Raw genomic sequence first — 27,429 nt, forward strand, 5'->3', positions numbered from 1 at the left:
TTATGTGCATACTGTATTTTGATACATTTTATTTTTCCAGCAAGAATCAAAAGATAATCAACTTTGCAACTGTGTAATTTGAAGAACAGAAAGGAGTGCTCAGTGAAGGAGAAATAGAAGAAGATAAAATATTGTTTTTGTTTTAAAGCAAGAAGACAAGGTAGTGATATTATACCAAAGGAAATAAAGCTAGTTAAATTTTATTTTCCAAAACTCCAACCTAAATAAGTATGTTAAATAAACATCCAGAAAACAGCCACTGCTTACTCTACTAGCAGATGCACAACCTATTTAACCAAACAAATAACAGTGAAATGTTATCAGAATTATTTACATGCCTATTTACAATGCGTGTTCTTTAGAGTAGCTAACTGTTGGGAAATACTTCTGTTTGTTTTTGGTAAGGATTTCTACTCAAGTCTAACCAGCAACAGGTAGCAGGAAACTGAGTTTGGCAACAACAACAATGGAGTATCCTAGGAAAACTAACATCATTATATGGAGTCAAAACAAAAGAGCAGTTGGCTTCAGAATGTTAACATTTATGAAATATATGAATTTACTCCAACTACAAAATTAATTCAAACTACACAAAAGTAGAAGAATAAAAGAAAGTTACAAGGGTTGGGAAAGGTTAGACATGTTAGATACATTACTAGGAAAAAAAAAAGCAAAAGAAAAAAAGCACTGCACATACTCTGAGAAGCATGGTTTAGAACATAACTGTATTACTATTGCCTTGAAGAACACAACAAATTACAGAATAGCTTTTTCTTGTAGATTTGAAAATAAGCTTATCTGAACCAAAGATCTTGAAAGCACCTCACTTCCAAAATACTGCTTGCTTTTTCACATATCAACATGTAACATATTTATTCCAGGAAAAAAAGAAAAGTCCAGACTTCACCCATGTGTGTTTTGAAAGAAGAAGAAAAAGGAAATGAACAAAACAAAAATTCATACACAAAACTTTCACAAGCCACTTTTCATGATTGTGATATACAGGAAAAAAATTTCTTTCTTATTTGGATCATACTCTTCTTGGGGGGGAAGTGGAGGAAGTAAATGCAAGATATATTGTATATGGTAAATAGGATGAGTAAATCCCAATATATACTAAATCAAACAAGCAAGCAAATTCAGATTATTCTTCTTTCCCTTTCTTCCTCAAGGAAAGTTTTATGGGACATTTCCCCATTAAATTTTAATTTCAATTATAACTTTTAAATAATTTTTATTGCAGCCAAAACAGTGTTCAAAAAAAATTTCATAAAATAAACTATGATATATACACAACATTTTAAGTTACAGGGCTTAAGTTTACATTTTTTGGCAGGTTCTGTTAAACAAAAAGGAAATTGTGTAACTTTAGTACTTGGAGAAACTCAAGTTTCTCATTTGGTACAAATGTTTTGTGTCCCCCTTCACTCTTACCATACCTAAGTGGTTAAGTAAACTAACATTAATACATAACATCTCACTGTTTTCTGTTATGTTCTGATTCTAGACAGAATTTTTCAAAAGCTTCTTCAATTTCTGGATCCATCTCATCATCAATCTCATCAAAATACCTGAGGGGAAAAAAATTACCAAAGGTGTTAAGTTTACATACAGATTTTCAGAGCCAACAGATTTTTAGAATTTGTGTAGATGTCAAACATCTACAACAAAGTTTTATAAATGACTTACTTATGACATTTTCCTAAAGGGAATGAAAAGGAAAAAATACTGGGCACTAGGAAAACAAATAAACAGAAACCTCAAAGCAGCACAGATATGTTCAAATACCTACAGTGTTTGCCACCTTTTTAGATCATCTTATGCTGCCCAGTTTAAAAGACAGAAATAGTTTCCAAGATGACAGAAAATGCAATCATTCAATCCACATGTCCCAAAATTTAATAATGCGTCTCTACTGATCCAATTACGAAAAACCATAATTACTAACATATTAGTGTCATTTTGATTGGTCAACATCCTAGTTCAAAGACAGAATACATGAATATAGAAACCCTGCATTCCTGTTTGTTGATATGTAAAAGAAGGCCACAGAAAATGTGTAAGGTAAGTTTTTTTGCTTCAAAGTGTTGTGCATTGAGGAAGCAGTCTACATATTTCTCATTTGTTCCTTCATTCTTGTAGAAGTGTAGCCTTCAGAAGAAAGAGCCCTCAACACAGAACCCTCCACCCTGATGTTATCATGAGAAATAGCTGACCAAGAATCAGCAGACATTTCCCTAAGCTTTTCTTAAGCCTTCAACAAAGAAGGTTACAGTCACCGTGCTTGAAGGTTGACTCAGAGTGTTCTACATATCACTCTTAGGATTTGCTGGTTTTTAACTGGTGTCTGTGTTCAATTTGTATTATTCTTCTAAGCAGAGGTTCACATGTGTCTTTTTTTTCCTTCAGTATGAGCTTGTTGATGTCTGATGACACCTCTAATATAACTTCCAAAGTTGTTGACATTGCCCTCAGCTAGATACATACTGAAAGTTTTCTAATTTACTAAAAAAATACTGATCCAGGCCTACACATGATTTGTGTGTCAAATCATGGTCTGAAAAGTCCTCTCTTGTGAGCATAAAGCTCAGAGCAATTTATTTTAGACCATATTTCTCCTACTTATTTTACATATTTCTTTCTTATAAACCGGTGCCAGAAAGTCAGGCTATATTCTCAACTATTGCTTCCCCTTTTGCCATTAGGTTGCTTTTCTTGCGGTACAGGAATACTGAGTAGCCCTCTAATTGAAGGGAATAGTCCTTAGGCTGAAGAGAGAAAGTTAACACTTTCTCCCTTTTAAAGACACTGGAAATTCAGTAATCATCTCTTGCTGGGATGTTCATGCACATCAGTCAAATTTAGGTTGCCTTACTACAAACACCTGAAGGCTTGGTGCTTCATTTTGCTTGCAAATTTTTTCTTAAGTGCAGAAGTATGTTTGTACATGTGCATTAACATCTGAAATGTAATTACCATACTCAGCAGAATAAACATGAAATAGGTTTCAAACTTGTGTGATTAAAAACCAAGTTAAACCTGAACAAATAAATCCACTGTAGAACTAAGTAACAATTACATTACTTAGTTCCATTTTTGTCGACATTGGAATCCTAAATCTGAACTATCACAGCATCACAGTAAAAATAACTATTATTAAAAAAATACATCACTAAAAAAGAAAACATACAGCTCTCCAGGTCCTGACAGATCTGCACCATTTTCTTCATAATATGGAAACAGATCCTCTCTTTCAAGCAGCTCTTGGTATTTTTCTTGATAATCTGGCAAAGTAAAAATGAGACTGAGTAACATACAAGACTAGTCTGCTGAATTAACAGAAATATATAAAGTTTGAAAACTGGCTGGTTAACAAAATGATAAAAGGCAGTAAACATATTAACAGGAAAAGATCCTTCTGCAATGTTTTCTCAGGACATGAATGAATGTCTAGGAATGATGCCTAACTTCCCATAGAACTGTAAAAGTTGTGACACATGTCTTTACTTTAAATGATGTTATGCCACATTGTGGTCAGATTACAGATAAGGAGACCAAGGATTTTGATTTGATTTTGATACTAACAACGGACAAACAAAAGAAGACTTCAATATACCTGGCTTTCTAGAAAGGTCAGATGCTGTGGACTACTGAACAAGTTCTTCTGACCTATATGAACTCAAATGCACATTCTCCATTTCAAACATCTACCTTCTTTAACCAAGAATAAATCACGTGCTCTACCAAACCAGGGATTCAAGCCAAATTTTGTCTTTTAAGTTGAATAGGTTTTAGACTCTTGAAGAATAACATTTTATGTTCTTCAACAGGCTGTAAACTTAATTACAACATTTAAAGAAGATTGAGAAGACAAGCAAGCTAAATTTGTGCCATACCTGGGTCTGCTGCAGTGAAAGGAATGCCATCAGAAGTGTAAAATGTTGGTTCATTCTAAAAATAAAGTCATCCAGAAAGTTATATGTATTCAGAGAGAAAGGTTTGTAGTTTCAAGTAATGCAATTGTCTATGTGTGGTGTTATATTTTAGTTGAATGGTATGCTCTGTCTCACCCCTGGAAAATGTACGGTTTATTCCAAACCTGTGCTCCTCCCCTGCAGTATCCTGTGTCTGTAATCCCATTGCCCGATCTGTTCCGCACCCACTCTGAATCTCCCTGTTCAGTGTGCCGGGGGGACGGTTCTCTCTCTCTCTTTGCCGGCTCTCCTGGCTGTGCTCCCTCAGCCCCTCTCTCCCCCTCCCCTTTCCCCCTCACTCCCCTTTCCCCCGGGTAGGACCCCCAATAACCCCTCATCTAATGAGCACCCTCAGAAGCCGTGTGGAGTCTCCTTGCCTGCCTGCTGCCACCAGCCAACTCGCAGCCTAGGGGGGTGTTGTCCCCCCCCCTGAAACGCACCGCCTACATATATGAATCAAACCAAATTCACATGAAATTAAGGAACTGAAATGTCCATATATTCTTACCATAAAGTAGTTTGGGTCATTTTCAGGGGTAGCTTCTGCGTGTGGAGTTGTTCCATGAACTCTACCCCAGTTACTAGATCGCAGTTCTACTAGTTTCAAAAGCATGTGTTTCACATCTCTGAAATACAGAAGGACTACAAAAGTTAGAATTTGTGCCAAGCAAGAACTTTGGCTTCTCTTACTGTACAAATACAAGACAGTTAAATCCATCCAAAAAAACAAGTTCAAGAAGGATAAAATTTGGTCCATTATACAGATAATTTTGAATTCAATTTTACAACTGCAAGTCTAGATGATTTATGTGTCAGTTATGAGATATTCACCCTCTCCACTTCTTCAGCTGTTAAGTAAGGAGCTCATATGAAAGAGGAAATTGCTGTAGTTTTTACTGATACCACACCTTGCAGTACAAGTTGAAAAACACCATCCTTTCTGATAAAAGGATTAATACTGGGAAAAAAAGGCAGATGATCTTCAAATTTTATTTTAGTTATCTATTCTATGGTCCTAACTTTAGTCTTCATCATAATGAAGACTAAAGTTTCAGTCAAAAGTAAGAAGTAATGCCCCCAGTACATTAGATACCAACACCCATTTTATCCCTAAAATAAGAGAAAATTCCTTCTTCTTTTAAGCTACTCTATGGAGAAGAATATCATTAAAGAACACATAAATTAATAAATTTTTCAGTTGTTTTTCCAGCTTAAATTAATGCCAAATTGATTTTTGCCTTTTTTTCTTTTATATATTCTCTATATTCTTTACCTGTATATTTGTAGCTCTGTAGCCTATTCCAGTATTGGCAGCTAGCATTTTATCTACTCTATTAGACAGAAAGACAGAATAAATTCCTCGGCAGCTCCAAGCTGGTGGTCCAAGGTTAGATTCTCTGGGAAGCCAAGGCTGAAAACAGCTCTCCCAGACTCATTTTCATAAACAAAGTTTAATTCCTATCTGAGCAGGGGAGGAATTCAGAAAGGTTGCCCTGGGGGGAATTACCTCACCACTTATGTCTCAACCTGGGGATCCCTGTCAGTTATGCTAATTTGCTAAATGTACAGAAGTTGTACACACATTATGCTGGGTGTGCATCTTCAGCACTTTTCCACCTAGTGAGCTGAGCACCTAAGGATCCTTGTAAGATAACCCCTTTTTTGTCACCTAACTGTGTCTGGCTCATGATTTTAGGACCAGCGAAAAGGCATCAAAATTAGTTTGTTGTTCTGTATCTTTGAAGCCTCAGCTTGTGCCATCTATTTTGGTTCCTGAAGCAAAAATTTCCTCATCCTCCTTGGGGGCAGCTCAATTACAACCCACAGATGTTATTAGTCACTTTTGACCTCCCTCCATATGGCAAGAGATCAGTGTATGAGCCCTCTACAGGTTTTTAGTAAGTTTGCAAGAAACTGAGGATGAAGCACAGCAGAATCAGACAACCTCATGCATACAGGTGGTTTTATGACAATTTTATGATTACAGTCAACTGCTAATCTATTACTAATAAATTAAGATTTTTCACTAATCTATTACTAATAGATTAGTCAACCACTTGATTTTTTCCAGATTAAAACTAAGACCTTGCCAAAAAGGTGTGGTCTCCTGAAAGAAAACCAAACAAAAATGAAACCACAAAGTATATTTCATTTTTGCCTTTACATTTATAGTAATTTGTATGTATTTAATACAGCTACATATTTAGTACTGTTTGTATGTATTTAAGCCTCTTCAATTCAAAATTAAAAGTATAAACTATGAGATATTGCCCCTATTTCCTCTTTGCATATACTTGCTTTAAGAGCCTAAAGCACTTACCAAAGATTTTGAGACCTAATAGGTTAAAAAAAAACAACTGAACAGGAACTTGAATCTCTATTAAAAACTAAAATACAAAAAACCCCACCCCAAAACAAAATCAACCCAACTGCCAAGAAAGCCACATTATCCTTCAACTGAAAAACACCTTTTATTTTTTTTTAACATGGAAAATGACCTACACACACATCACATCAATTTTCATAAATCTAAGTTTGAAAGATAATTTTTTCATTATATTTGAAGATTTTTCAAGGTGTTCTTTTTCATACAAACAAAACACTGCACATAAACTTATCTTCTCACCTGCTACAGTTTGCATCCAACACAACATTTTCAATTCTCTGAATAATTCCCTCCATATCATTCTTTCCTTTTTCTTTCCAGGCATCTTCTAAAACAGAACCTGTCAACTAAAGAAAAGGGATTAGTATTTTTTTAAAAAGAAAATTAGAAATCCTTAATAAACAGTCAACAAGAGATTCTGTAACAATTCATGACACTTGGACCACCGGACGGCTGACACTCCCAGCTGTATCTCTTTGCTAAACAGGTTAATAGACCTCATAAATAGTTTATTTTAAACTACAAACAGTATAGGAGCTCCGTGTCCAATATTTATGTTGCCTAGAAGTTCACAGCCACTTGTTTCAGTCTTGAAATATGATTTTGAAACAACTCTTCAGTGACATTGGTCAGATCTTACTTGATTTAAGTACATACTACCAGTATTTATTTCCTTCAAATCTTATTTTTGCAGCTGATGCCAGCACAACAACAGGTAATACTTTATTGAGCTTTAGAAACACTTCAGTCAACTTGGCCAGCATCACACATGCCAGAGAATTTCTTCTGGGTATATATAAAGGACACCAGAATTATCTGATGAAGCCAAGCTGAACTGTAATTTATACAAGTGTACAAGGCTAAAGCTGCTGTCAGGAAAGCTTTAGCAGAAGTCAGTCTAGAAGAGCTGTGGACAAAAGCTTTTTACTACAAGAATAGGTACTTCATTGCCCAATAATTGCAGAGGAGGCATTAAATCAGAAAAAAAAAATAGTTTGCCACTAATAGCAATCTCCTCAGCATAAATATTACATGATCAAAAACACCTGGAATGGCACTTGATGATACAAAGGGATAAAATCCCAAGAGAAAAGCAAGTATATTGGTCAGCATTTGCTTGGCTTTCATAGTATTCCATAGTGGTCTCACCTTAATCCTGGATAATTAGGAAATAGCATCAAGATTAATTAAAAATAACATATTGCACAGCAAACAGAGAAAACCTCTATTACTGTATTAAATGGGGAAGATAAAATGACACATTTATTGCTTCAGTAGTGAAACCAAGGTTTCATGAGGCAGCCCAGTCTAGCTACATATATATTCAACATTTGAGATACTATAAACATCAGAAAACACTTGATTGAAAAAAACAGAGTCTCTGTTCTGTAACATGTTTTAGATATAGTAATGTGTCATAAAACAATTTAGATTAATGGTTTTCTTCCTCTTCGTTACTGCACTGTGAAGTTTCCTGATTTGTGTATTGCTGCTTAAAAAGGCTCTTCAATGGGCCTTGCCTCAGGGAAGCACTGCCAACGTAAGGACTGACTACAGGAGTGAATGTGCTCGTTGAGCACAATTTCACACTTGCTGTGAGGCAACCTCCTTAAACATCCAAACTTCAAATGAAGGTTTTAAATTACAAAAATCTCTCTTCCCTACTCTATGATATCAAAAGAAGCTGTCAGAAATGAAATTCAACATGGAACAGGCTGAGAAGCAGTTTAGTATGAGGAAGGGTAAAGAATGGAAAAAAAAAGTATAATGATACCTACTGAAGATAAGCATTTCTCCAACATAGAGGCTAACCATTTTATAAGAAAAGATATGGGTTATGAACAAACCGGTTTATTTTCAACATGAAAGAGGAATCTATATATTTCTATAATAGTACTGACACAGCACAGAATGAAGAGATATTAAGAACCTTTTACCACAAAAAGTGGTGGACCCCAATGGCCACGTGTCCTTCAGAACACAGAGCATACCTAAGACATCACAATTCATTTAAACTGGTTACAGTTTTCTCCCACACCAGAAGTAGCAAAATGAGATCTAGAGGAAGCATTTACTCATTTGCAGCTTAACTTCAGTTCTATTGCTCACTTGTACACAAAAGGCCTTGAATTTATTTTTAGAGCATCTTGTTACTTTTTTTACTGTCTCAATTTCCTAATGGTACTAAGGAAAACAAAAAAAGTAGCTTGCTCTGCTAATGCTGTAATGCATAAACCCCTATAAATACTTCCTCACTTGTAATTTTCTCTACTATTCCCTATCTTAAAACTAGGCAGTTTAAAAAGACTGATTTTTTTTTTCTTTTAAAACTACTGTCTCACCTTCAGCAGTTTCACTGCACATATCAAATTACTGTCCAAAGGATTAGAGAAGAGTGCATTCAGTAATTCCAGAAGGCCTTCCTGAAGAATTTCTGCCCGTGTAACCTGTCCCTTTGTTCCTTTAATCTGCAAAACATAATCAAAATCCCCCCAATATTTAAAATACTTAAGTTTTAGAAATTATTTTGGGCACATTTTCTCTCTTGAATGCTGTATTATTTGGTTTGTGATCAACATAGTTGACATCTATATGCCAAATAGTGTAACCATTTTAGAACACTGACTTTCATGGAATCATAGAATAGTTTGGGCTGGAAGGGACCTTAAACATCGTCTAGGTCATCACCTACCTCAATCTGCTGGTCATACATCTTCTGATACATGTTAGGTTGAGGTCCTCATCCACCACCACCCAAAACCCTTCTCAGCGGAGCTACACCTGACTGATTCTCCACCCAGCCTGTATTTGTGCCTGGACCAGATGAGTACTTTACCTCGTTTGCATGGTCCCACCTCCCAAGCCTGTCTTGGGCCCTCTGGGCAGCATCCCTTCCTGCCAGCATGTTGACTGCACCACATAGCTCAGTGTCAGTGGAAAACTTACTGTGTAATCTCCTTGCAATTCTGGCATAACAATGCAGGTCTAGAATTTTGTTTCTCTGCTAACAAATTGCTAAGAAAAGCTACCAAATGCCTGCCCAATGGTCCAAAAAATACCAAATTTCCAGAACCTCATACTCTTTTCCACACTGCATTACATATTCTCTACAGCAATGGTAGCTTACTTCTAGAAAGCAGTCTTTATATAATTAAAAAAATACAGAAAATGGTTTAAAACCAAATGGTATACTTCAAGGAATATGGTATACTCCACAAATGGACAACCTCCCCTGTTCCAAAGTCTTTGAAAATATTCATTTTTTATTTCTAGCAAGTGAAAAATAGATTTCAAGGACCACTTACGGTGCTTACGGAAGACCACTTACGGAAGAGTCAGAGAAAGAATTTCCCCATGCCAGCAGAACCTTTTTACAGTGTTTGCTTAAATCAAAACACTGAAACAATCAAGTCAAACTTGTATTTTTAACTACACTACAGCAGGAAGTGAACTTGGTAAATGCACAGGCATAAAAATAAAAAAACTTTGTACATATCACACATACAGAAAACAAATCTAAATACAAGATTGCATACTTCATGCATCAGCCAATGACTAAACCATCAGAAGAAGTATCTTTAAAAGTCTACATTTTTAATTCCTCATTTTGAGGATTTTTCACATCTACCTCAAGGATTTGTTAACACCTCTTATTAGTATCTGAATATTGAATTACATGTTTTTGAGCCTGATATGCTTCTGCTAGGCATTTAATAACATTTAATATGTTGGTCAAGTATAGCCATCTAGGGGTTTTGCCAGTAAAAGAAAATAAAAGCTTAATTTCAAAGATGTTTGTGGTTGGCTCTTCCCACAAATTCTTACACTTTCATTTTTATACATTTCTCTTCTAATGATCTTGTCCTTTTTTGTTTATATGTTTCTTGGACATATGCATTATAATGAAACTGTTCTAAAGTTATTTTACTCTACTGCCCTCTGCCTTTAGAAAAACACCTCAAATTACAGTCCACTTCAGTGTTTACCTACACACAACAAAAAATAAATGAAAAGCCATGTGACAGCCAACTTTCTTCTTACCTCTAAGTTAAGATAAAGTTCAGCTAAGAACAGCACAAAGGCATGAAATTGTTTTCTAGTGGTCTCATCCCCTTTGGTAGCTTCATCTCTGTTTTCATACTCTGTTTGACACCTGTAAAAATTAAAACACAATTACGCCATCTGTAGTCATTCCAACATATGTAACATGCTACTCATTTAAAGGAACACTGAGAACTTACGAACTGCATGAAAACTGTTACAAGCTGAATGCTGGGATGTATGATCTGTGAAGGGAATGAGAAGCCTTCACAAAGAAACAGTGGATCTGCATCCTTTTAGAGAAACACATATAATTGCATGATTTTGTCTTTAAGCACTGAGATATCTGATGCAGCAAAATAAAACAGAACAATTTAAAGCATGTAAAAATGAATACAGTTACACAATTTATACAAATGAATATGGGTCTAGGATGTGCAACAGTAACACAGGCAGCCAATGCCCAAAGAAATGAAGTAAATATGTTCCCCTCTTCGGGGTATTTACCACATTGTCTTAGATGCCTTTACACTTATTTGCTAAACTGTTTATCTTGCCATGTTAAGTGACAGTGATACATAATTCATGACACCCAGCTGAGCGGTGTTAAGTGACATTCTAGAGGGAAGGGATAGCACACATGCTCAACCCTGACAGGCTTGAGGTGGCCTTGTGCAAATCATGAACTTCAAGTGTAGGGTTCTGTATATGGGTCAGGGCAATCCCAAGCATTAAGAACAGCTTAGGCAGGAAGTGGTTGACAACAGTCCTGCCAGGAAGGACTTGGGGTGTTGGGTGATGAGAAGATCAATGTGACAGCGCATGCTTGAAGGCCAGAAAGCCAATTGTATTCTGCATCCAGAGCCCCGTGAGCAGCAGGTGAGTGAGAGTATTCTGCCCCTCTGCTCTGCTCTGATGAGACCCACCTGAAGCACTGCATCCAGCTCTGGGTCCTCTGAACAAGGAGGACACAGACATACTGAGTGAGACCAGAGAAGGCCACTAAGTTGACCATAGGCCCTTAGCATCTCTCCTATAGGCACAGGCTGAGAGAGCTGGGACTGCTCAGCAGGGAACAGAGAAGGCATTGGTGACACCTTGTAGCACCTTCCAGTACCTAAAAGGGGCCCAGAAGAGGGCTGGAGAAGGACTTTTCACATGGGCATGTAGTGACAGGACAAAGGGGAATGGCTTCAAACTAGCAAAGGACAGGTCTAGACTAGATGTTAGGAAGAAATTTTTTACTGTTAGTGTGGTGAGGCACCAAGACAAGTTCACATAGAAGCTGTGGATGCCCCATCCCTGTGTTTAAAGCCAGGCTGTATGGGGCTCTGAGCAACCTGGTGTAGTGGAAGGTTCCCTGCCCATGGCAGAGGGGTTTAGAACTAGATGATTCTTAAGGTCTCTTACAACCCAAATAATTCTATGATTCTGTAATTTAAATATAGATACAAAAATAGTATTAACATACTATGGCAGTGAAGTAATTTTTCTAGTATTTAGCAACTGTGCCAAAAATACACAAGTTTACCTAACAGTACAAAACAAAATTTAAAAAAAATTGAGATAAAAGTAAACCCAGACAAATTTTAATGTATTCTGAATGACTGTGTAATGGATTGAGAAATAGTGGAGAAAATGAAAAATCTTCAAGAGTTGAAATATAAAATTTCAGGTAGAAACTTTGTTGAGAACAGAAGATGACCTCTCTGTGGTCACATTATTGTTTATCTGCACACACCTTCCCCACTCCCAATTTCATCCATATTAGCGAGCAAAACATCAGCAACTTTAAATGAATAGGTTCAGGGTGCTATCATTAATGTTATCCATTGGGTTTACTTCAAAACCAAGAACCAGAAAATACAACATTAACAGGGATTTCCTTTCATGTTCAAGTAAGACAGTTAAAAAAAATCATAAGCAATGACTTTAAAAGAAAAAACAAAACAACCAATCAAACAACAACAAAAAGGAGAGAACAACAACAAAAAAAAAAGAGAGAAAAATGAGTGTTTTCAGCTTCTCCAGGCCCCCATTTTAGCTTTGGCTTCACAGTGTTTGCACAACATCAAGTACTCTCCTGCTTCTCACCCCAGCCCACCGGCAAGGAGGCTGGGGTGAAGATGAGGGAAGACACAACTGACCCTGCGCTGACCACACAGCTATTCCATCCCACATTACCTCATGCTCAGCATATAAACCAGGGAGAAAGCTGCCTGGGGGCCGCTGCTCAGGAACTATCTGGGCATCGTGGGTGGCGAGCGATTGCATGGTGTCGTCTCTTGTTTGGTATATGCTAATTCTTTTATCACTGTTACTATATTCACATCCTTTTCTGTCCTAATAAAATATCTTTATCTCAACCCATGAATTTTATTTTTTCTGCCCCCAAATCTCTTACCTATCTCATTGGGAAGGTGGGGGAATTGAGTGTGGGGCTGCAAGCTGTTTACCTACCTAACAGGTTAAACCACAACATTCCACTCATGACAAAAGACCATTGGAATACACTACAGTAAAAGTTTATTACACTTTTGCTGGACTAAGTAAAAACTTTTCAAACAAGAGGCAAACCTGAGGCTTAGAAAGCCAGATGTCTTCAAACAAAAAAAGAAGAGGCAAATTTCTAAGGAATTCTGAAGTGTCCAAGACAGTATTCCTTCAAATGTCATGCAGTAATATTTGAGAGGATATATAACAATTTAAAAATGTCGCATTTTTGTCAACTACAAAGTCTAATCATTATTAAGCTGTGGTCCCCAGAAAACTGCAGTAACTGAAACTGAAGAAATTTATCATTCTGGATTTTATACAACTATTTCATAGATACAAAGTCAGTTAGCCTATCAGTGAATAAACCTTACACACAAATTCCAGGCAAAAAACAAAAGCACTAATTAAAAAAACACAATTAAGTAAGTACTGGCAAGCGTCAAAGGACGAGGACAGTACCTATATGCACATTTAGTATACTTTTAAAGTAGATTAACTTTCCAATTTGCACTATTTTGGGGATCAGTCTAATATACTCAGTTCAAAAGATCCCTCAGAACTTCAAACGGAGTCCTATTTTTATGTTTAAAAATATTAAAATATTTTAACATGCCTGTGTTCTATACTCAGAATGTACCTGTGTTTTGATACTCCTTAATCTGTACTACTATTTTAAATAGTATCTCTTTGTATGCAACAGAAAGAGTTAACACACAAACCAGAAAGATGTAACTGAAGAGAATAAGACTTAAAGTGACTGATACTGACCTTTGAAGCAGCAACTGTCGGAAGTTCCCACTCTGTGGATTAATGGTTAGGTGGTGAGATAGATAGTTACACAACCGTGCTCCCATGTATGAAAAATTTGGGACAGATGTGGCCTTCCAAAATAAAAACAGAAAAATAAATTATTTCTAAAACTAATGATTAGGCTATCAGAAAATATTTTTAAAAGCTTTTTTGAAATCCATGCTTAATGTTGATCAGACAACTCAAGAGCAGAAAATGAATGATAATTAATTATTATTTGCCAAGTTCACTTTTGTATTGCTTCAGTATGTTGTTATATGCATTTCAGCAGAACATAAAAGTTCATTATACTTTGATTCTGTGGCTCTAAGAAAACAACCACCATTATGCCATGTGTCTTCATGTAACTCTACTTCTCCACTGCGACCTACAATGGAAGAGTGTCTCAAAGTCACTTACAGACTGCTTATACAAAAAAATTCAACACTGGACATTAAGACACTTTTTCAAGAACACATACTCTCTCAAGGAACAATGAGTACATTCAAACAACATCATAAAAACTTGTCTTCTTTCAGTCTATAAGCTATTTATTCCATAATCTTTTTTTGTCATGGTTAATACCCAAGGAAAGAGTGGCAAGTAAAGAGAACTACTTTCTCCCATACATGCTCCAGCAATCTGCAGAATTGCAAACTTCTGAATCAGAGAGTACAACTAACAGCTCTTGATGTATCCTTTTTTTCTAAAACAAATCCTGTTACTGCTGAACATCTATAACTTTGTCATCTGAAAAAAGGTGGTAGGAATGATATTGTGTAAAAAATCTTACGTTTTAATCTGATAATTCAAACTTTAAATAGGCGGAAATTTATTTTGTCCACTCATTTTCAAGCCTCTTTTAACAACACCTGAATTTCAGATTATTTCTCAGATGCAGTTTCAGGGAAAAGAGGTTCTGCTGCAAATAACTTCACCAGCTCTGCCCAAAAGAAAATGAGGATACTAAGAACTCAGTAAACTTCTACTTTGGCTTTATAATCTGTGAATATTTTTTTCTGTAGCATCTATCAGTGCTACAGATATGTTTGCATATTTAAGCTGTTCAAACATGTTTGAAAAAAAAAAGTCTTGCTAATGCAATTATACCTAGCTAATGCAATTATACCTAGCTTTTTCTCCGTCTGTAAGATGGAGAAAAATACATATGTGCATAGTACATTAAAAAAAATTAAGTGTCTTTGGAAGATACAGCAAATGGAATTCACTTTCCAGTAAGGGGCATGTAAACTACCTAAATAGATTTTGATGCTGTGGTTCAATCAGTTGCTCTGACTAGAAGAGGTACCCCTTTTTTTTATAAGGTGAGCCTTTTTAATACTTTTTCCAACAAAAGAAAACCCCAACCCAACAAACTCCCAGCAAAAACTTTAACATCCAAACATATACACAAAGTCTTCAATTCTCATCTGTATTTTTCAAACATTATCTTCCTTATTAGTTGGTCTGTACTTGTGGTTGCACCAAACATTGAAATAACTAAATTTTATTTCATTTCAGTATATTTCCTTTACAAATCTAACATCTGTAAATCTGCTTTGTTGGGTCAAATTTGTATCACTGAAGCAGATGCTTATAAGTTTCAGCAATTTTAATTGTTTTGAGAAAAACCAGGAGACAAATGCTTGAGCCTCTGCTCAAGACAGAAGAATAATAAGTGTAGTTGGCTTTGCTTAGACATTATGCTAGCCTGACACACAAGATATCTAAAATTAGATGCTTTTAAATACTAGCATAGCTTTTTGGCATTAAGCTTTATTTTTCATGTAACATTTTCATGTAAATTTTTCAGACTAACATTGAACTTCTGAGTTGAGGAAGTCACAGTAAACCCTAATGCTGAACTTGTTTTTAAAGGGGGATAAAGAGGAAGAGGCAACATTAAAGACTTCTATTAAATGCAAGTCAATGTATTTAAAATACAGGAAGTTAAAAATAGCATAAAATCCTCTTTTTTCCCTTCTAATAAACTACCCTCCATGGGTTTAAATAAAGAATAGGAAAATGATGCTGCCAAATGCAGCACAGGTGATCATCATGTCTAACTAAATTGGTCTCAATTAAATTTGCATTAATTCTGTATAATAATGAGAAACCTGAGACTCTACAGTTCTGTACAATGACCAACCAGTCATTCCACTTCCACATACACCACATTAAAATATTCTGCAAGTATCTTCAATTAAGTAAAAGTCTGATTTTTACTTTTATTCAAGGCAGAACTTGAAAGCAACAAACCTATGAAAGACATCCAACATAATAAAGAGCAAGCCAGAAGCATGCCTTCCTTTTCTGCAGCGAGCCCAAAAGACAGTAACAGCAGCTCATTTGCTAAGCAACACATATTAAGATGTTCTTTCCAATGGCTCCCCCAATTAGTGCAGAGTTCAGCTCAAGGTCTCTGTCCTCATTTCCATGCCATCAATGGGACTGGACCTAGTTACCCTTACAGGAGCTTTCCTTTTCTCCAATTATGCTTTTCTGAAATAGGTATATTTCAAATAAAGAAAAAAGCCTGGCAGTAAATAGGTACTTCCCAAAGGATGATGTGTACAGTAGGTATAGATTTAATTTTTTTAAATACCTAGGAATTAAAGTATCATAGGACTATGAAGATTTTTTTTCCACAAGAGAATAGATGTGTGTAATATTGTATAAGTTTCTTCAATCTTTACTAGCAAAAATTAAAATACAACTTCCTTTAATTAAGTACCATAACTTCAGCTGTAGTATGTTACCTAGGAGATACAAACACACAACAAATCTAAGCTACCATTTCAATTTACTGAGCAAAATCCTTCCCTATATATTTCAGTCTAAAAGGAAAAAATATCAAATAATAAAAATACTATGTTGATACAATTATGTAACAAAACCTGCAACGCCTATCTTGAATACTGGTTAACAGAGGCATAATGTCCATCTTGTAATACATTACCTGCTGATAGATAAGTTCAACAAGTTCTTGGAAAGCTTCATCTCCAATAACCCAGCCATTCAGTGTTTCAGCAAACTGTTCTATTTCCGTTTCAAAACAACCTGGTTGCTCCGTGAGGTGATTTAGGAAGTCTTGTACATATTCTGCCAGGGTCAGATAGCCATCACATCTATCATCAAAGGAAGAATCCTGTAGAAGTGAAACAATATGCCAAGTACTTAAAAACAACCTTGAATAATTTTTACACCTTCTGTCTCCAGAAATAACCATACAGCCCTTAGTTTTGAGTCTCTGTATGCTTGATAGAGATCTTTAGTACACAGTTCACTTCAACATTTTTACAGAACATAGACCTCAATGCCTCCTGGAGTGTAGACTTCAGAAGCCTCTTATAGACCAATCACCTTAAGAACCAGGCAAACTATTTTTACAGACATTAGGGTCTCCCAGTAAAATACATAAAAAGATGGATTAAAAAGAACTAAGTTTCCCAAATTGGTTGCAAAATTAACTAGCAAACAAAGTAAGTTTATCTGTTAAGGGTAGAACTACCAAACTAATGCTCAACACCCATTCCTGGTGTGGACACTAACCATACTATGGATTTATAAACTGTAGAAGGAAAAAGAATGGAAAATTTGAAACAAAGTATTTTGGACTTAGATAGTGTGCACAGTGCTCCAAAAATATGCAGAAGGGAGAGTAATTAGAGAAATACAAAAAATACTTAGTACTTTTCCCATGTAAGAAGTATAGTCAGAAAAACTGCTATTTTAAAGTCAGAGTATTTGCATCTCTTGGCAAAAGATTAAAGACTACAAGGCATGAAATGAAACTATTCAAATTGATTGATTGAACTTGAATTGATTTCAAGTTGCATTAATTTACAGCTAAAGAGGTTTACAGACAAGACAGAAAACACACTTGCTCTCTAAACAGAGGAGGGGCTACCCAGTATCACTTTATTGATATATATGCTCCCACTGATGGAAAAGAAGAACACGGATTTTGTCCATTCAGAAATGAATCTATGTGAGAGCATCTAAAGTCAATATTATTCCAGATGATTACAATACAGGTAAATGAAGGGAATAGCAAAGAAAGCAGCATACTTAGTGATGTCACTAGAAGTAACAGTCCAAATAAACTGTTTTGTCACACTACACAAAAGGTTGTGTAAAGCACCTCATATATTTCAGAAATGCAAGAAGGAGCCTTAAGTGTAGGCCCGAAGGAGCCTTAAGTCATTTAAAAAATGACTTACAATTAGCAATTCAAGATGTAAGAGTAACATAAAGAAAATCAGAGTTCTCAACTGTTCTACCATTTCAAAATGCTTAAAGGGTATCTACAGTAAAGCTGAGCTAAAATGATAAAGCACTTTTCCATTACTCAGTGTACATAAATATATCAACAAGGATTGTAACTATATTCTCCCCCTTCTACTCCCTTAATAGGGATTTTTCATTACTTTGTCTTGTAAATGCCTATCTCTCCTCTACTGAGAAGCAATATGGATCTGTGAAAAACTCCTAGCTGGGTATGAACTATGAGAAAGACAAGATACGCATTGTTGAAAATCACATCTTGATATTAATTTCATGACTTGTAAAGAATGTCTGGGTAAAAAAAGCAGACTTTCCAAAATCATTCAGACATGTCGTAAGTTAGTGAGGTGGGGCATACATCAGTGTAAGAGAAGTAAAAATAGAATGATTTCTTATAGTTAAGTAGAAGACATGCTGGTTAATAACACTAAAGACTAAATAACTTAATGTTGCCCACAAGAAATAGGAAAAAAAATATGGGTTTATGGAAGTAAAGGCAAATTATTACTACATAAAGCCTCTGACAACCTGAGGATTGGAGCATGGGCACTCCAGAGGTCCTTTCTAACCGAAAGTTTTCCATGATTCTAATGACTTGGAGTTTACAAATCCAAAAAGTAAAGGCTAATCGGCCTATGTATGACTTGCTACATACTCTGCTTCACTAAAGAAAATAAGTATTTATAAGGCAATTTCAAACAGTCCAGTAAGAGTTCTGTACAATAAATATAAAACTAGTTTGTTTCACAGAGCTATTACATTACTGTGCAGCTACTGCAGCTTAATCACATACAGCTGAACTAGCATCTCTGCAACCTGTCTGAAAACTCTCTAGCCAGGCTGCAGAGTATGCAGTTTCTGTAGCTAGTAAAAGAAGCTGCTCCTTCTGACAGCCATCAGATTGTTGCAAGATCCTCCTTCAGCAGAGAGAAAGCTATCTTCCTCTCATACTCACTTGGCAAGAATCCAGTCTTGGAAAACATCCTTGTGTTGTAAGGGATTCCAGTACCATTTGGTATACTGGTGTCCCTGTTGTATACTCTTATTTTCAGTTTGTAATTAAGAGGCTAAACACAGAGAACTAAACTCTCTACCATATTCATCTACCTGTACTAAATAAGCTACTTCAAAAGATATCTAGGTTTCAGAAACTATGCCAGGGAACTGAACAAATGGCAGAGAAAAATGAATACTTTAGAAATTCAGAAATATACAACTTTATTAAAATTAGTTATAATTGATACTTTTAAAACTAACTAAATTTAGCCCAATAGCTTCTAGACATAAAGTACTTGCATGTCTCATTGTCAGATTTTAAAATTTAACATAAACGTAGAACCACACAATGTATCAAACCAAGGAAAACAAAGCAAATGGCTCTTGATTATTTTTCAAGAGGAGTTGGCTAACAGAAGCCTCTAAGATTACACATCACTACAAAGTTATAATTTAAAGCCACAAAAGTCAACGAGAAATTTTCTGTTAATTTCAATAATTATTCCAACAAGCCAGTGCTTCAATTTCTTTCTCTAATCTTTGATAGCTATAGGATGGGATCCTGGATTATTCACAACAAAAGAGTAACTGAAGAAAAGATTATATATTAGACTCTCTTTTATTATGTGTCAGTTCATGAGTTTACATATAGAAGAGTAAAAGGCTAAATAGGTACTAAAACTCCTCTGATTTACATAAAGATAAAACAAAGTCTGTAGCAAAGATTCACGAGACAAATCTGCTCTTAGTCAGTTTCTGTATATGTACTGATTGCCGTTTTCCTTTATCTAGTAAATTCACAGTTTCACTTATGAACTTAGTCACAAATAACTTATCACTGATTTTTCTTCAGATTTCTTAGGAACAAGGTTGTTTCCCCTTCAGTTATATGAACTCAACAAGTTTCCAACAAAATCATTGCAAACCCAAGTACAAAAAGACTGTTGCATATACAAAACCACCTATTCATGCTGAATGAGGTTAAGTGGCACTCTCATGCTTGGTCTTCTGATGGAAATTACTGAAGTTAAAAAAGAAAAAAGCAGGAGGGAAGGATTGTGGAACCCTAAAATAACAAATATCTCACTCCTAAAGCTATGAAATAAGTATGTCATTATGCCCATCTGATGGAGTGACAGCCATATTATGATCATACAGCCATTCCAAGGAACAAATCTGGTGTTTCCTACTGGCAATTCAAACCTACCTAGTCACTAGTTCTGCTGCAGACATCTACAATTTCCATGGGTTGGACTCTGTATGCAAATAGTGTATTCTATGGAGGCCTTTCTTCAAAGTCCTAGTAAAGTTTTTCTGAAAATTCTAGTAAACCTTGTAAGCTGTACTCCTTAAATCATCTTCACAAGTAATTGATAGTTTTGAGCATCAAAAACTGGGAAGATTGGAAATAAACTGACCCAATAGCAAATATTACATGGACAGACACAGTAATTATAATGGTGCACAATCAAACAAGAAATCAACACTGTTTTTAAAGTAATAAATTTTTTTTGCTATTACAAAAAAACTGTGTATTTTATGAGAGAAATACTATATTTCAGATCTAAAAATTCAGGGATCTTCATAAATGAAAGCTATAAAATACTAATTTTAAGTAAAAAAAAAGAAGTTTATCAAAACTTTGTTTTGATTCAAATTTTAAAACTCATGGTCAAAATCAGTGCAACCGTAAAGTGTGCTAAATTTTTTATTTTTATGACAAGTGAGCCCAGTTTATAAAATTCCTTCAGCTACTAAACTAAAAAACCAACAGATTTTGTAATAGTAAAGAATGAAAAAAAAATACCACTGTTTTATGTGTGTCATATTCCAATTAAAGTCCCTGCAACATGTTTTGCTAACATTTTCAGAGGTAGTTTTATTAATAGATGAATCACATTCATAGCATATTCCAACAACATAGCAACCAGAAACTCCCACATTCTTTTGTGTTTTTGCAAAACAGCTGAGAAGCAACATTGTTGACACTGAAACTTTGCAATTTTAAGAGTGCACTATGTATGCCATTCAAAAGGCTGTTTGGGTTTTTTCTTTGTCTTGGGTATTCAAAAGGTTGTTTGGGTTTTTTCTTTGTCTTGAAACTGAAACACTTTATTTATAGAAAACATATAACCAGTGCTGGGGCAAAGTAGTTATTTTTTCTCCTAGATTATCAATTCACCAAAAAGCAAGTTTACATTGGCATTGTTAACAGTTGTATATTGGCTGTGGGGTTTATTAAACAGGAGAGTAATTACATTCAGTAAACAGGCAAAGCTGGTAACACTAAGGTAACATCAATTTTACTGGTGAGGAAAAGATTTCAAAATACCAAATCACCATATTCAGTATTCAAATGAAGTTTTTCTACCAGTTATCAAAAATCAATTTGATTCAGCATATCTTTTTTTTTTTTTAAACACTTGATTGTATTTGTAAAAGTTCCCACCTGTTTATATATAGTACCAGAGTTTGACTGCTTGCATGACAAAAGGGATATGCCAAGAATTCACAGATATCTTCCCTGGAGTAGAATTACTGAAGCAGTAACATGGAAGACAAAGAAGTAGAAAATAGAAGTACCAGCTTTTATTACATGATGCATCTACAAATTGATCTGAGTCTGGCTGGAAATACATTTCTTACTAGGAATGTTGGTAGGTAACTGGTAGGAATGAGTCTAACACTTTTTTTGCCCTTTGGTGATACAACACCACTGATGACACATGATGGTACACTAGCTTAGGCAGTCATGACGAGTGGTACCTGTGGCACAGGAAATTCAGGAAAGGCAAAGCCTGTGCTCAGAAAAGCTGAAGTTCAAGCCTTCTCTCCCAAGCTTTCTTCAAAAACCTGTGAATTCTGCATAAAAGTGAACTTACGCTTTCATTTAAAATGCAGTACAGATGTAACTACAACAGAGGTAGTCACCAAAAAACAGCTTACTCTCAATGTTGAATGTAACCAATGCCTGGTGTAGTCAAAAAGGAATAAGATTATCTGCAGCAAGCTTTGGCAAAATATCCCACAGCAGAGGCAGGAGAGGCTCTCATGTACATCATAATATTCACCCATTAACACTTAACATCCTGGCTGCAACTCTGGAGGTTATAATCAGAATTTTTGCAATCTCTTCAGCAAACAGAGAATTCAAATTATCTGACATAAAATATTTCAAGAAAACATTATTAATATGAATACAAGTAAATTGGCACATACTAAAGAATGAAGTTAAAACACTCACTGTGAAATTCTGATTGAAGTTTTGGTTGTACCCTGATGGATAGAATTCAGGTGCTTTAGCAGACAAGTTTGATGTTGCTACAAGATCCACAGATAACTGAGGTTCAGCCATTTCTGGTCCAGAATCAATAACTGAAACTTCATCTTGTGATCCAGATGGAATTCCCATATTTTGCTGATGTTCTGAAAAGTTTTTGTTAACAGCTTCTCTTAGAAATCACTAAATTAGTATGTATTTACACACAGTAAACACTTTTTTTTTACTATAAGTATGGTTTTGCTATAAATATACTTCCTCTAAATACAGAGGCTTACTTTAAATACATAGCTTTTATTGTTTATTCTTAGGAATGGATGTTCATTTAAGCACACTCCACATGTCCTTCTACATGACAGAATGTAAACAGTGCTCCTGAGCAGGTGGACCAAAAAAAAAAAATGGGAGAAGGGAAAAAATCTTCTTTTCCATGTAAACACATTGTCTAAGAGTTAACCTAAGCAACTAGTACATCTGCTTATAGTATAATTAATTATCCTGTGATTTTTCATAGATTTTAGATACAAATACAAGATACATTTGTCAGGTCGATAAATGAAAGACATCACTGATTTTTACCAATGCTTATTTTCAACAAAATGCTCAGGGACACTTGGCTATTGTTGTTCTTAGATACCATTTACCAAAACATCCAATTGAAGTGTTTATAAAACACTATTTTCCAAACCTCTCTTTACAGACTGGCTCATAAGTTTATTGAAAATAGAACCTGATACCTACCTGAAAACGCTGACCAACAAACACTGCTTTGTGTTACTGTTGGATTTGGTTTATTTTTTTGCAAATAGGATGGAATTCTTCAGTAGGGGGAAGGCTGAGACCATCTGCAGTCAGATTAACAGATGGATAAAAGGCACTCAGATGTGGGGGCACAAAAGGGGGGAAAGGACAGAGAGTATTGCAAGCAGCTGCAATACAACATCACACCTTTACCCGGTCCAGGTCCATAACCCAGTGTGCTGGTTTCAGCTCGGATCGAGTTAATTTTCATCTTGATAACTAGTACAGCATTATATTTTGGATTCAGTATGAGGCAAGTGTCGATAACGTGAGTTTCCCATGCTCTGATGGTGAGCAGATGCACAAGAAGCAGGGAGGCAGCAAAGACTGGGCAGCTGACCCGAAGTGGCCAAAGGGATAATCCATACCACAGAATGTGACGTTCAGTATATAAACTGGGGGGGAGTTGGCCAGGAGTTGTCAATTGTTGCTGAGGGACAGGTTGGGCATGGGTCAGCAGGTGGTGAGCGACTGCACCGTGCATCATATGATTCTTCTTTGGTTTTCTTCCTCTTACCCCTCTCTAGTCACGCAGCTGTCCGCCGGCCCCCAGGGCTCACCACACTGACCCGGCCTCAGCGCGATGCACGCATCGCACACCGGGAACAGGACCACGCTCCCGAGGGCAGGTGCCGGTGCCCCTGCGGCGGGCGGGGAGCCGCACAGGTGCCCCGCGAAAAGAAAGAGCGGGGAAAGCAGCCCGTACCTGCCATCCCGGTGCCCAGGGGCGCCGTCTTCGGAGGCCGCAATGGTTCCTGCTGCGGGAAGAGGCCGCCCGGCTGGTGCTGCTGCTCCTCGGGCGAGCCCGAGCCCGAGCCGCGGGACGAGCTGCCCGCAGGGCGGGCCCCGCCGCCGCTCCCCGGCGCGCCGCACCCGCGGCCCCGGCTGGCACCCGGCACTCGGTCGAAACTCTCCGACATGCTGAGGCCGGGCGGCTCGGGCGCTCATGGGAGGGAGGAGCGGGGCGGGCGGGCCGCGGGGGGCGGGCGGAGCGCGGGCCCGCCCCGGCCTCGCACTTTCGGTTTCACCCCCGCGCAGCTCCGCGATGGCCGCGCCCGCCCCGAGCCCGCGGCAGCCTGGAAACGGCGTTTCCAAAGGCACCGTATTCCCTGCGACTTCATCTCCACGGTAACGAGCGGGGCGAGGTGACCGTGCCAGGGCCAAGGCTTCAGCTACAACAGGAGACCTGCAGCCACAGGTGCAGCACGCCACGCTGTGCATACACAGCTGTTTCCACCAGTAAGGGATGGGAAAGCTACAGGAGAAATTCTAAATTTAACCCCGTAAAGTTAAGCCTCTAACGTGACCATATTATTGTACGGTTAGGGCTACTTAATAAAACTGTGTTTGTTCAGAAAAATATATTTTCATTTATAATTTACACTGATTTGATAACAAATGCTCTTCTGATTTAATGTTTAACAACCCCACCTTCCACACCAATAGGAACCAAATGAAGAACATGGTCCATGTAATTCATTTTTCCTAATATTATCACATAAACTCAGAACGGTTGAACTCACATGTCCAGTTACAATTTAATTAATCTACTCTTCAATTTCAGTCCAAAGTCTTGCTCTCATTGTTTTGCAAACTCTGTACCACAATCAGCTTTCAAGATGAGGAGGGCAAGTGTAATCTGGTGTGCCATAAATACATCTCACCTGATCCTGCTAGGGAGTTTATATTTTGTCTCCCTGAACAGTCTGGTCTGTGCTGTCCTTGCCACTTGTTCCTGCCACAGAAAAAAATCAAAAGATTGTGTGGCACTGGGTCCAACTCCATTTACTACTCATGAAGGGGTGAAAAAAATAGGCAAGTATGTATGAAACATTATTAAAAAAATCAGAATAGTGTTGTCTTGTATTTAAAAAAAATCCAATTGGATTGTAAAATGGTGCCTTTAGAAGTCAAGTTTCTATTGGGTTTATTATTATGTGTTACCATTTTCAATTATTAACAGGGGAGGGGCAGGGTATAAAATATTTGTGAGCTCCCCAAGGCATGAATTGGACTGATTTTTGGCAAGATAAAAAGGTGGCCAGACATTAAAGGTGTCATAAGTCAAAATTAATGAGGCTCCTGGGGAAACTGCTCCTAGGCAACCCTTCTGGAAATATAGAATGGTAAACTAATACATCTATACTCTGCAACTGGAATGTGAGCCGATGCAGGATGTTTTGAATGAGTTGCAAAAAAAAATTATAGTACTTCACTTGTGTAGACCATTGTCAAAACTAATTTCAGTAGTATTATCAATTCTTTAAAGATCAAGAATTAGCTACTGAATTTCGACATTAAGAATATTCGGTGTCCTTGTGTTATATCAGCTCCAGTTTTAATGCCTGTATTGTGACCTCTGTCCACATCTGTAGATTTTGCCTTAGCAGGAGAAGAATGAAAACCTTACATTAATGTGAAGATGAAAAATTAATTTCTCCATCATTATATACTGGGATCACTTATGAATATGCCAATCTTTAGCAAATCTCACTCTTTAAGGTTTGCACCTAAGAGGAACTGAATACCTTAAGTTATTGAACAAGACAAATTTTCACCTTTGGACATAAATGTGAATTCTTTATGCTTAGCAGACATTTTATATTAATTTAATAACTGTTTGGCAACTACTTACCGTTTAAAGTGGAATGTGATCCGAAATTCATATTTTTCTTACAGATGTACTACTTAAGTTTGCATGAACACAGGTGAGTTTGGTTAGGAACCCAATTTCCTCTCCCCAGTGTAGACACCTAAAACAAAATTAAGAAAAATAATCAGGTAGTTAATTCCAAAATAACAAGCCCCATATACTACCTACAACAGTACACCCCTTTAGACTGCTTAAGATTGTGCTTAGGTTTTGGCCTGAGTAGCTGAAGTCCTGTGAATTACTTCAAGCCTCTGAGACCACACAGCAGAACCCCAGAGATCACTAAACTAGGCACACCTAACCTATGCACCCAATGACTGGATTGAAACTTTCACCCAATACAGAACCCCAGAGATCACTAAACTAGGCACACCTAACCTATGCACCCAATGACTGGATTGAAACTTTCACCCAATACAATTATGAACACTTCTAGGCAGCCACTAGGAGATACCTGCTTTGTCCTAAGTGTCTTACCTAATAATCTAAAACTTAGCTCAGAACCAAATCCACACACACCTTCAGTGCCTGGTGCCAAGAAGCCACACAATGTAACCTTGTCACTATTCAGAACACAGGCATTTTTACAGAAAATAGGCATTTGCTCTATTTTTTTTTAAATGCTGATAACGTATTTCTAATTAGAAAAAAAAAGGAGAGGGCCGGTTCTAGCTTTTGAAGTGTAATTTATTGTTAATAGCTGGAATTATTCCAATCACTACCATACTGATGAGGCATGGTGTTGTAGGAGTCAATGGTTATTGAGCCAAAAACATAAAGCACGGGCATAATCTGTAGCTCTCAAGCTCTACAGATTTCACACAAGCTTATTTAAAAGCACAGTAACGAACATTTAGTGGTAGAGAATCCTATTAATTATTTTCAGGATAACTCTCATGTTTTCAGTGGTTAACTTTACTTGCTAAGTCACCATTTACACGTCTGGAAGCTGTGTGACATCTCCAGCAACATGCAGTTTGCATGAGCAACTGCACACGCTTAAGTAAATAAAACAAACAAACAAACAGAACCAACCAAACAAAAAAACCCCAAAATATGTCTCATACATGGAATTCACAGATCGTGTGAAGTAAGACAACATATGCAGGACTGTGTGAAGACACTGTATGGAGGCAGTGGGCAGTGTGGCTGGCTGTTCTTCTGGAACTGCCTCTCCAACCCCATGTGCTCTTCATCCAGACATTTATTATTTCAACAGTTATAGAATCACAGGAGCACAGAATCGTTTAAGTTGGAAAAGACCGCTGAGATCATCGAGTCCAGCCTATGACCACGACAAGCAGACCATGGCACTGAGTGACACGTCCAGCCTTTCCTTAAACACCCCCAGGGACGGTGACTGCACCACCTCCCCGGGCAGCCCATCCCAGTATCTAATCACACTTTCTGTGAAGAAATTCCTCCTTATGTCCAAAGTTGACACAGCTCCCCATTTTCTGTTCCCCTACTGCGCCTACCACTCCGACACCTCGCTGCTTTATCACGCGTTTTAAGAAGTAACAATAATGAAGAGGACACCACTTACGTGCTGTGGCGTTAGCCCCACGTCCAACACGCGCGTTTCAGCACGTCTCCTTGCCAGCCCCGACCTTCGCCTCCTCCCCGCGGCCAGCCACGGGCAGTTCGGCGCGGTTATCCCGCTCTCCCGCTGCCGGCGCCGCGGGCTTGGCCAGGACCGCGGCAGCCCCCGCCACCGCCCCTCAGA

At 37.2% G+C, this 27,429-nt stretch overlaps 1 protein-coding gene across 2 annotated transcripts; it reads right to left on the minus strand.

The window, feature by feature from the left end:
- Positions 1-184: 184 nt before the first annotated feature.
- PAIP1 (poly(A) binding protein interacting protein 1) lies at positions 185-27,379 on the minus strand. Of its 2 annotated transcripts, XM_068175822.1 has the most exons (12): positions 27,250-27,379; positions 25,686-25,803; positions 22,214-22,395; positions 16,646-16,834; positions 13,666-13,778; positions 10,402-10,513; positions 8,703-8,828; positions 6,601-6,707; positions 4,483-4,600; positions 3,897-3,951; positions 3,191-3,284; positions 185-1,571 (listed from the first exon to the last, which is right to left on the minus strand). In XM_068175822.1, exons 2-12 carry the CDS (start codon positions 25,714-25,716, stop codon positions 1,478-1,480), a joined length of 1,221 nt encoding a protein of 406 aa, XP_068031923.1. In that variant the 5' UTR covers positions 25,717-25,803; positions 27,250-27,379; the 3' UTR covers positions 185-1,477. The 2 variants fall into 2 exon arrangements, with proteins under 2 accessions (XP_068031923.1, XP_068031922.1); XM_068175821.1 differs by lacking the exons at positions 25,686-25,803; positions 27,250-27,379 and adding an exon at positions 23,757-23,985.
- Between the last annotated feature and the right edge of the window lie 50 nt (positions 27,380-27,429).

This window comes from Anomalospiza imberbis, chromosome Z (assembly GCF_031753505.1).
Source record: "Anomalospiza imberbis isolate Cuckoo-Finch-1a 21T00152 chromosome Z, ASM3175350v1, whole genome shotgun sequence".
NCBI lineage: Eukaryota > Metazoa > Chordata > Aves > Passeriformes > Viduidae > Anomalospiza > Anomalospiza imberbis.

Excerpts from the sequence above, each read along its gene's own strand:
- PAIP1 (XM_068175821.1), bottom strand. The coding sequence starts at position 23,970 with ATGTCGGAGAGTTTCGACCGAGTGCCGGGTGCCAGCCGGGGCCGCGGG. Across the intron at positions 16,835-22,213 it reads ACTTCAATCAGAATTTCACA|GATTCTTCCTTTGATGATAG; the intron begins GTGAGTGTTTTA and ends TCACTTCTACAG. Across the intron at positions 13,779-16,645 it reads TTGAACTTATCTATCAGCAG|GCCACATCTGTCCCAAATTT; the intron begins GTAATGTATTAC and ends TTATTTTGGAAG.